Source organism: Fringilla coelebs (genome assembly GCF_963513975.1).
Source record: "Fringilla coelebs genome assembly, chromosome: 21".
In the NCBI taxonomy this organism is placed as follows: Eukaryota; Metazoa; Chordata; class Aves; order Passeriformes; family Fringillidae; genus Fringilla; species Fringilla coelebs.
This window is the reverse complement of record NC_140047.1, coordinates 8,796,683-8,807,323: the sequence shown is the minus strand read 5'-3', so window position 1 is coordinate 8,807,323 and position 10,641 is coordinate 8,796,683. Positions and strand designations below refer to the sequence as shown.

The window sequence follows — 10,641 nt, the reverse complement described above, 5'->3', positions numbered from 1 at the left end:
CTCAGGAACAGACCAGCCCAGGGGCTCAGCCCCGAGCCAAGAGCAGCACAGACAGCAGCTCCCCCCGAGCAGCTCCCTTCCCAGAGTTACAGGTGCTTGGAGGGTTTTCAAGACACAAAGTAATTTCCTGCTTGAAGCAGTTGACAAATCTGCACAGAAACTGGAGAACCCTCTGTGTTTCAGGGATGGATGCTGCAAAATCATGTAGTGGAAGCCAGCCCAAATTCATGGAGAAAAGTGCAAGCAAGGGAGGAAAATGCTGTGCCTGCTGATGGAAGGGGAGCCCTGGGCACAGGGACCAGCTCCAGGTCTGTTGTGACCTCCCTGTTCAGACCAAAACAGAGCTGAAAATTTTTTGGATGAGCTGTCATGCCCACCCTTCTGTCCCCCCAGTCCATGACCTTTCTTCCTATGGGGAAATCAGAGCCCTGAGTGCCTGAGTCAGCTGTAAATCCCCTGCAGAAGCAGAACCAGCTTGCACGGAGGGAAGACACAGCAGCTCCTGAGGTGTCACTGCAGCCCCCACACGGGCTTGGGGTGCAGAAACCATCCATGTGTTCCAAAAAGCACCAGGGGCCAAGGGGAATGATGGAAACAAGAGGAACACTGTGGTAGTTTGGGGAAATAGAGCTTTTGCTAATTAAATCCAAGTGGCTCTGGTTCAGAGTTAGCAAGACACAGATGAAGCCCTTTCCTAAAGCATGAGTTTGGACCTGCAGGATGTCCCAGCACAGCAGTGCCCACAGAGCCCTGAGGGCTTGGGGGAGCAGGGTGAGAGGGCAAATCCACCCATGGGCGGCCCGAGGCCCACCCTATGTGGCAGAGATGCTGCTCTCCCATTTCCATCCTCATCACTGCCCTTCATCCCTGTCCCCTGCTCCTTGTGCCCACTCCATGCTCACCTCCCTCTGGTTTCCTCTCTTGCCTCTCGCCCACCTCTGTTCCACACTGGAAACCCTTTCCCAGGGTGGCTCTGGAGGCTCCCACAGATGGAATTTTCCCTTGTAAACAGAGGCAGCACTGGGCCAGTCTGCCTCTGGAGAGACGTGGCCTTAGCAAGGGGACATTTCTGCTGGTGAACCCAGCTCTGTGAGGACCATCCCTGCAAGTGTCACTGCAGTGGGAGGGTTTGGTGACCGTGGGGCTGGGCAGAGTGAAGACTGCAGACCTCTGTCACTGTCACCCTGTGGCCCTCCTCCTGCTGGTTTTCTGGCCCCCCCAGTTTCCTGCTGAGGGGCAGTCAGGTGTAAGCCCACGAGGCACAGATTTCTGCGATTAGGCAACGCCAGGCAGCCTCTCCCCTTTCGCTTTCAGTGCCTCTTCTTCCCCTTCCCCTGGGCAGCCCCAGTATCCGCCCCGAGCGCAGCAGCAGAGCCCGGCACAGCCATGGAGAGCAGGGACCGTGAGCCCCTGGTGAGGAAACCGAGCTCCTCATACCACACCTTCCCCGAGGGCACTGCCAGGAGGCTCGACAAGGAGTACCTGAGGTGAGGAGCGGGCTGTGGCACAGGGTGGGCAGAGATTGGGCTCTGCCTCCCATCTTGAGGGCAGTGGGCTGGGGGGAGCTGGGGGAAGAGCTGTTCCAAGTTCCTGCCATTGCTGAGCTGCTTTGAGATGGGATCTCGTCCTGCCCGAGGTGGCTGGATGAGCCCACTTAGAAGCCCGATGGATTTGTGAGACTCCTATAGGGGCAAGAGGTCCTGCTGGGGACTTTGAAAGAACCTTTTCCCTGCTCTGCTGGGATGAACCCGCTGCCACTGGGTCCCTGATGCCCCCCAGCTCCAGCCTCTGCTTTTCTCGCATTGTTGAACCCCCTGAAAACTGCCTGGCACGAGAGAAGCACTAGCACAGAGAAACCCCACCAGCCTGGGGCTGTGCAGAGCCATTCCCCAGGAAAATCCCTCTGTGGGTGTCACCAGAGCCTCGGCAAAGGCTGGGGGAAGCAGGGTTTAAGTTTCTGCTGGCACCCAACGCGTCCTTGTCTCTCTGTGCCTCCCTCAGGAGCCTCCACAACAAGCGGCTCTACCTGGCTGTGTTTGCCGCTGTCCTGGGCAACTTCAGCTTCGGCTTCGCCCTGGTTTATCCTTCCCCCGTCATCCCTGCCCTGGAGGCTCATCCCAGCCCTGCGCTGAGGCTGGACCAGCACACGGCACCCTGGTTCGGGGTAAGGAGCTGGGGGGCAGCATGGGGGCAGAGCCGGGGGGATGCTTGGGGGATGCCAGGCTCACACAGCGCCCTGGTTCGGGGTAAGGAGCTGGGGGGCAGCATGGGGGCAGAGCCGGGCCGTGCCAGGCTCACTCTGAGCCCCGGTTATAAGGAGCTGGGGGTCAGAGCCGTGGGATGCCCGGGGGGTGCCAGGCTCACACAGCCCCTCTCTCTGCATGCCCCGCAGTCGGTGTTCACGCTGGGAGCGGCGGCGGGCGGGCTCAGCACGATGCTGCTCAACGACTGCCTGGGCCGCAAGCTGAGCATCATGTTCTCGGCTCTGCCCTCGGCGCTGGGATACGCGCTGCTGGCCGGAGCCCAGGGCCTCTGGATGCTGCTGCTGGGCCGAGTGCTGACGGGCTACGCCGGCGGAGTGACCTCCGCCTCCATCCCGGTATGTGCCAGGGGAATGAGGGGCAGCGGGTGCTGTGGGTGGGCAGGGGGTTGCAGGGCAGCAGGCGCTGTGGTGCCCTGGATGAGCTGGGGGATGATGCTGGGACACCCCGCTGCTTTTCGGAGGCATCGGCAGAGCCCCAGGGCTGTGTCCGGGCAAGCGGGGATGGGGAGGATGCAGCACCAGGGGTGGGGAGGGTGTACCCGCAGTTGGTTCTTGATTTCCTCGCCCGCAGGAAAGACAAGGCAGGTCCTCAGCCCCTGCTCCTCCCAGCAGTTATTTCCTCCCAAACAGCAGGCTCGTGTTTCACAGAGAGGGGAAGGCAGGAGTTGAGTAACAGGGCACCTCTTTCCAGTAACGAGTCACTGGAGCACTTCTCTCACACCGGCGGGAGGAGGGAAGTGGCGCTGCCGGCCGGGCTGTCCCCTCCTCTGACCAGAAGCAGCGGGACCCAGCAGGTCCACACCCCGAGAGGGCAGTTCCCCAGCAATTTGGGTTTCCTCTGGTCACAGGGTGTGACTGCGAGGTGGCAGAAGCTAGGAGCAGCGGGTGACAAGGGGATGTTGCAGCTCTGTGAAGTGTGTGTTGTTCCTGTGCAGGTTTACATCTCGGAGATCTCCCACCCGGGGGTCAGGGGGATGCTGGGTGCCTGTCCCCAGATCATGGCAGTGCTGGGCTCCCTCGTCCTGTACGCGCTGGGCAAGTATCTCTGTGGTGTCCCAGTGGTCAGGGCAATACTGTGGGGAGGGAGAGCTTAAAATAAACAACCTTCTCAGCAGGTGAGGGCTTGTTCCTGTCGTACCCACCACCACAGCTGTGCTGAGGGCGCTGGACAGGTCGTTCATGCCCCTTGCCCTGATGTGTGTGTTTTGAGGGATGAATCCACAGCCCACGTGGACCTGTGGCCATCAGTGTGCCCACAGATCCAGGTCCTGATGAGGTTTTGCCAGGGCTCAAGGGCAGCACACAATGATATCCCTGTTGCAGCAGGATCTTACTGGATACTCTCAGATTTGCTGGAATTTCCCCATATCATACTGCTGGAAATGCTGCTGTAATAGAGGAGAATACATTTGACATATATATTTTTTATTATTACTATTTTTCCTGCTGGGTTTACTAAATTAAATCACTGGGGTGCCCAGGGGGAGGCAAGGCCAGGACACCCATTCCTGAGTGGTTTCTCCCCTAACTGTGCTGCTCTGGCAGGGCTGGTCCTGGACTGGCGCTGGCTGGCCGTGGCCGGGGAGGCGCCAGTGCTTGCCATGGTCCTCCTGCTCTGCTTCATGCCCAACTCGCCCCGGTTCCTGCTCTCCCAGGGCAAGGAGGAGGAGGCCCTGGGCTCCCTGTGCTGGCTGAGGGGTGAGGACACAGATTATGCCCGGGAGTACGAGCAGATCAAGGACAGCGTGAGGAAGCAGGTGAGGAAGCTCAGCACAGGGAAATGTAACATGAAAACTGCAAAATTCATCCCCTGGACAACTCCTGAGCCACCCTCCGGATGCCAGATGGCTCCCAGAGGGGTTCTCACTTTGTGTTTCTGCCTTTGACCCCTCCAGAGCCGTCGGGTTTCCTGTGCTGAGCTCAAGGACCCCTTCCTTTACAAGCCCATCCTGATTTCAGGGGTAATGAGGTTCCTGCAGCAGCTCTCAGGGGTCACCTGCATCCTCGTGTACCTGCAGCCAATATTCAAGAAAACATCTGTCATCCTGGTGAGCCCTGGGCTTCAGGTCCTGCTCAGGCTGCCTGGGCCTTCAGTGAGGGCTGCTCAATGCTCCCACTTCCTTACAGACATAAACTCCTTTTTTAAAGGATCTGCCTTGCAAAAGGCTGAGGGAAGATGGGGAACAGGACTGGCCACACTGTGTCTCTGCTCCTCCTCTGAGTTCAGGCTCATCATCTCCAGTCTCCTACTGGGAGAACAGCCTTGGCCAAGTCACCAGCAGCTGTAGGCACCTGCCCTTCCCCCAGCTCAGCTTGCCCCTGGTTTTTTGCAGAAAGCAGAGTACGATGCAGCTCTGGTGGGCCTGGTGCGTCTGTCTGCGGTGGCCATCGCTGCTGTGTCCATGGACAGAGCTGGCAGGAAGATTCTCCTCTTTGTATCAGGTATGGCTCTCTCCACTTCTCCCACTGTCTTCCCAAGGGCAGCTCTTATTGAAGGATTTTCAGAAGCTCTGCAAGTGTGCAGGAGCAGAAACTTCAGCCCTGCAGGGCTCAGGAAGGGAGGCAGGGAGGTCTCTTTCCCTTGGTGGTGGTTCAGCTCCTCAGCAGGGGCATTCCAACAAGTGGAATCACTCACCCCTCATTCTCACTGCTGCTTCTCTCCACAGCTGGTGTCATGTTGGTCTCCAACCTGACCATGGGGCTCTACATCCACTTTGAGCCAGTTTCTCACAATGGCACCGTGGCCAACACCACCCTGATGAGCTCTGTCAACCTTGCTGCTGAGCCAACAAACTACATCACCCTCATCCCCCTCCTGGCAACCATGTTCTTCATCATGGGTAGGTGCAGAGAGCCACCAGCCAGGGGAGGGTGTTTCTCATCCAAGGCAGGGTGATGAGGAGCAAGGAGATCGGGGTTGGAGGTGGAAGGCAGGCAGATGTCCCTGGAAGAGCAAGAAAGGTGGCATGAGGAATGACATGAATGGGAGGGATAATGATTGCTCAGGGTTCTTCTGCACTCCTCAGTGACCTTCAAAGCCTGACCTCCTCCCCTCCTCCCCTGTAGGTTATGCCATGGGCTGGGGCCCCATCACTTGGCTGCTGATGTCGGAGATCCTCCCTCTCAAAGCCCGTGGGGTCGCCTCGGGCCTCTGTGTGCTCGTGAGCTGGCTGACAGCCTTCACCCTGACCCAGTTCTTCCTCCCAGTCGTGGTGGGTACTGCCTGGGGGTGTTCAGCAGCCCCTCCCCAGCCCCTCTCTGCACCAGCTCACAGCTGCTTTCTGCCCCACTTTCCAGAACGCCTTCGGCCTCGAGGTGCCCTTCCTGTTCTTTGCTGTCATCAGTGCTGGGAACATCTTATTCACAGGCTGCTGTGTCCCTGAAACCAAAGGCAGGTCCCTGGAGCAGATTGAGGCCTTCTTCAGGACTGGCAGGAGGTCTTTCCTGAGGTAGGGGCTGCCCTTGCCCAGGCTGAGGGCAAAGCAAACTTGTGCTGCTGGAAGTGGAGGCTGGAGCTCCCTGTGGGAGAGAAAGGGGCAGCAATGATCATCTTGCTCTGGCTGTGGAAGTTGCCAGCTGGAACTTTACCTTCTCCTCCTGTCAACCCTTGGGATGGGAGCAGGTCACCAGCAGGGCCAGGCTGGAGCTAAAGGTGTCCTGGAAGAATAACAGTGTGGACAGGAGACTGTGGTTGCCCTTTGCTCAGCAGCCTGAGGGTCTGAGGGGGGCTTGGCTGGAGCTGAGTTTACAGCTGGAGCTGCTCTGGCAAAAGCTCATCATGTAGCTGCAAGAATAAAACGGTTTTGCCTCCAACTGCAAGACATTGCCTTGATTTTCAGAGAAGGAAGGGTAGGGGGAGGCTGAGCAGGACTGTGGCAAGGGGACCACAGCAGCCTGCAGCTCCCCAGAGCAGTCTCAGGCACTCAAGGACCATGAAAGAAGCAAAGCCAGATTATTTGTATAAAAAGCTGCCACATTTTATTGCTCTAAAAACACACATTACACTAGAAGCCTAATGAATAAGACCAAATACAGTTCACAAAGAAAACCCAGGACAAAAGAATAGGAACAGACAAACATCCAGCTGTAGTGCAAGTGATTCCCTGTGGGAAAGACACAGTGAGTACTGACAACACTTTGTGCTGGGGTGGGTCCTTCCCACCCTGGGGTTTGACCCATCCCCAAAGAGGGAGGTGGATGTGCCTCCACCTCCATCACTTTGAGATTTCAACTGCATAGTTAGTAGCAAATCAGTCTTACCCCTTTCCTGTGTGTCCTGCAAGATTAAGAAACCTTTTATAATTATTTTTTTAGAGCTAACCCGAGGTAAAACGTGGCTGCAGGACGTGGTTGTGGCTGTGAGGAACAAATGGCCTTGCTCAGTCCAACCTGACTCCTCCCAAAAGGGCAGAGGCACAAAGGCTGAGCTGGGACTTGATGTACTCAAGCATTTGTCCAAGCTCCTGAAATGCACTTGGCACCCCGAGGGCTATTCCTGGGACATTCAGCCTGCTGTCCTGAGGAAGCAGGGGGTGAAACAGCATGTTTGAGTCAGCCCTCCAGATGTGCCAGCTGCCATTCTGATCTCCTGCAGCAGGAGATGAGAAATCACCTAAGAGATGTGCTTTATCACAGCATTAATTTGAAACAGCCTAGGACAGAGGGAGAGTGGTGGGCCAAAATAAAAAACACAGAAAACATTCAGTATTAAACCTACCCTTTGCTGCTGAGACCCTTTTCCAGAAAGATGTTCAGCCCTGGCTGGAACACAACTTTTTCTAAGCATGGCCTGACTACAAGAGGTCTCAAGAGCCTCTGGTTTCCACTGACTTTCTGAAGATCAGGATTTCTGGCAGCCCTGTGCTCGAGCATTCTCTTTCTCACATGGCTATGGACCAGCTCTTGATAGCTTCACTTCAGTGAAACCCTTCCCTGAAGACAGTGGATGTTTTTTCCTGAGGAAAAAAATGACAGAGATGAATTGAGCTTCCCAGGGCTCAGCCTAAGGAGGAAATGCCCCACTAGGAAACAAGGCTGGACTCCAGCTCCTGAGAGAACCTCACTGGAGGAGCATTTTCTGAGTGACCTCCTTCCTCCAGCACAGCGAGTCCCGGGGCTTTGCTACAACGTTTGGAGTGTGAGAAATCACAGTGGCTCTTTCCAGAGGTAGAGTGGTGTTTTTATTCACTGCACACACAGAGAATCGATGGGTGTTAGAGAAGCAGCTCCTGCCCAGAGCAGCAAGCTCTGCCCTGCTCTTCACACTCCATGGGCAGCCCCAGGGGACACAGAGCTGCCACACACGAGTGGCAGAGGCATGGAAGAGTGACAGAGTGCATAAACCTGCCCTGGTGACTGGTGTGTGACAGGCCACTGCTCCCCAGGGGTCCTTCCACTCGCTGTCCTCAGCGTGTCACCCCCTGAGGCCTCACACCATTTCCTTTCCAAGGCTTGGAGAGCAGACCCTGCTCCACAGACCCCTCTGGATCAGCCATCCCACCTGCATGCCCTCAGCAGGGGTTGGGTTGAGCCTGTGAAACCTCCAGAGCAGGGTTTGAATTTCATTTGTCCTCACACAGCTCCAAGCACCCCGAGGGTGCCTCTAAACACAACTAACAACCACCATGCACTGGCATTTAACTACTGTGATGCTACTCTACTCTAAAGCTCCTTCCTATCTCCACCAAACAGGCCCACATGGGGGTGAGACCATCCACTGATGTCACTGCAGCTCTTACAAGCCACGGCTGCTGTCACCAAGCCTGTCTGCAATGCTGGCAGCATCTGGCTTGGTTCCAGCTGCACCAGACAGCCAAAATTCCCAAGGGTTCCCACTCCAGTCAGGCCCCTGCAGGAGTCACCACCCTTGGAGCACGGATCTGAGACACCTCCAGGGGTGACAGGCACAGACACTTCAAGCACTGTGGCCAAAGGCTCCAGATCAGCTCTTTCAGGGGGCCCATTTTCATTTTGGGGCTGAGCTCTGCCACCCGCTCATGGTGGCAGATTGATGTGGATTTCTGCCTTGCCTCAGCCCCAGGGCAGACCCTGCTGCTACAGAACACTGTGACAGCACTGCTGGGGCTTCTGCCTCAGTGCCAAGGAGCAGAGTGTGCCCTGCAGGTGCCCTGGAGCAGCACCCACCTGCCCCAGCCCCCGGGACCATGGCAGGAGGAGTGGCAGATGAGGGTCTCACCAGCTCTATGCTTCCTCAGAGCACCCTGGAAGTCTCAGCCCTTGAGCTCTGCTTTGCCTTCAGGCTCCTGACACTAAAGCTACTGCAGAACTACTCACAGAGCAAAGCTGTCACTACTCACTACCAGAGACACTGACATGCATCAGTCTGCAACATTCCTCTACTAAACACTACAGAACTCCCCACATCCCCCTGAAATCAAAGCCTGTGCCCATTCCTGAGGCAGGGCTCTGCCCTTGCAGCACCCAGAGGTTATTCCCTCTGGAGTACCCCCATTCCTCCTGCATGGCCCCTGCATTGCACCAGGGATCAGCCACGGCCTGGGGGCTCCAAACCAGCACAGCATTGAGGGAAAAAAAACTTCCTTTATGGAAAAAACCCAGGCTGATGGTGCCTGCTCTGCTCCCCAGACAAGGGGTGTTGGAGCAATCCCAGTTCAAAGGTGGGGGGAAAGGGGCTTTGCACAAAAAGGGTGCCCACATCCAGGAAATCCTGGCTGGTGGGAATCCTCACAGCTCCTGAGCTCCAGGGAAGAAGCAGCAGCTCACAGGAGCCAGCAGCTGGAGGAAGGGCAGGGTTTAAGGAGAGTTTTCAGCATGGACAGACCCCTCTGACAGACAGACAGACAGCACTCGGCCTCCAGCAGCATTTCTCAGAGCACAGCACAAGCCCTCTGTACCCAAGGATTCAAACAGGGACAAGCAGTGCTGGTGGCTGTCCCAGTCCTGCAGTTACAGCCCAGCTTTCCTCCCTTCTCTCTCTCCCAGAAGAGGGGGAGAATACAGTTTCTCAAGCCTGTAGCCCAGAAGAAGACAAAGGGGTCAAAGGACAGCACACTTTTTTTGAAGAATCTGAGAAACACTCTGAAGGCTGAAACTGGATTTTGCAGCAGCCAGGGCTGTCCCTGGGTTCAGAGACCCCTGGTGAAATGAGGCAGCCCTGTGAAGGACAGGAAGCAGAGCACTCCTTTCTCCTATATCCAGAGAAAATGAGTCTCATTAAAGTACTTAAATAACTACAAATAAATTATTCCCCTTTTTCCTAAACAAAACAAAAAGCAACCATATAAAAATCAAATAAATTAAAATCCCCAGGACAAACTGGGATGAGAAGAGGGAGATCTGGACTTAGTGAGCAGTTTTGTACTGCATGGTACAAAGCAAGCAGAAAATACAGTGTGAAAACCACAGAAAGAGCCTGAAATAGCAAAGTGAAACATCCCAACTGTCCACACTGAAATGGTGCAGCCTCCTCTCCGTTTTCACAGGGAAGATGTGCCACCTTCCCATACAAAACCAGCTCAGGATTGATGCAAAAAACCACAATCCCAAAGACCAGGCAAGCAAAGCAGGTCCCTTCACAGAGGGATGCAGAGTCCCAGGCTCACGAGGCAGGAATGCTCCTGCACATCAGTGACCCTCACACCAGCAAAAAAATCCCACTTGGCTCAAGAAACAACATCCTTTTCAGCTGTGGTACAGCAAATATTGTTTCCCTTCTGCCCTAGTAAAAGAGTGAAGCTTGAGAAAAATGCCCTTATTAAGACAAAGTAATTCTCATAATTCAAGTAAATAGCAGTCACTGCTTGTAGGTGTATCCAGAGGAAGCAGGGACTGTGCTTTGGAGGTCCCAGGATCTGCCCAGCAGCTCTGGCATCTCCCTTGAAGAGGTGGATTTTATCTTTAGATGGATTTTTGCTGCAAATCCTTTCCTGCGCAGTGATGCCTCCAGTGCTTGGTCCCATAATTAAAACAGTGGAAGAAGACCAAGGTTAAGCACCAGGGAGTTTTAGGTGTTGTACCTGGGAAGGGCCATCCCAGGGAGTGTTCCTAAACACACGGAACCTGCACTGGCAGATCCTCTGTTCCTCCTCACCCATCCAGAGTGCAGTCCAAAAAAAAAAAGAAAAGGAAAGGCTGGGAAAGCAGCACTCAGAGAGCCAGCAGCACCTCTGCAGCAAAAAGAAGAGAAAATATTAAAAAATAGGGGCACTGTTTGGGTTGAGGGTTGAGGAGAGAAGGACAGACGTGCTGAGGTCTGGCTGCTGGTGTGAGGAGAGGACACAGCCTGCCCCAGCCCCTGAGCTTTCCAGTTGCTGCAGTTGCTTTTTCCAGGGAAATCGTGGTGTAGCAGGGAGTGGAGAGGACAGAGGGAAGGGCAGAGCAGACTTCCACATCTTCAC

At 55.4% G+C, this 10,641-nt stretch overlaps 1 protein-coding gene across 1 annotated transcript; it reads left to right on the top strand.

The window, feature by feature from the left end:
* Positions 1-1,386: 1,386 nt before the first annotated feature.
* Positions 1,387-5,964, top strand: SLC2A6 (solute carrier family 2 member 6; the record flags this gene model as incomplete). The annotated part of the gene is made up of 10 exons (XM_084219649.1): positions 1,387-1,487; positions 2,002-2,164; positions 2,393-2,599; positions 3,199-3,310; positions 3,809-4,020; positions 4,159-4,311; positions 4,597-4,705; positions 4,930-5,103; positions 5,330-5,475; positions 5,561-5,964. 10 exons carry the CDS (start codon positions 1,387-1,389, stop codon positions 5,714-5,716), a joined length of 1,533 nt encoding a protein of 510 aa, XP_084075775.1. The 3' UTR covers positions 5,717-5,964.
* Positions 5,965-10,641: the final 4,677 nt, after the last annotated feature.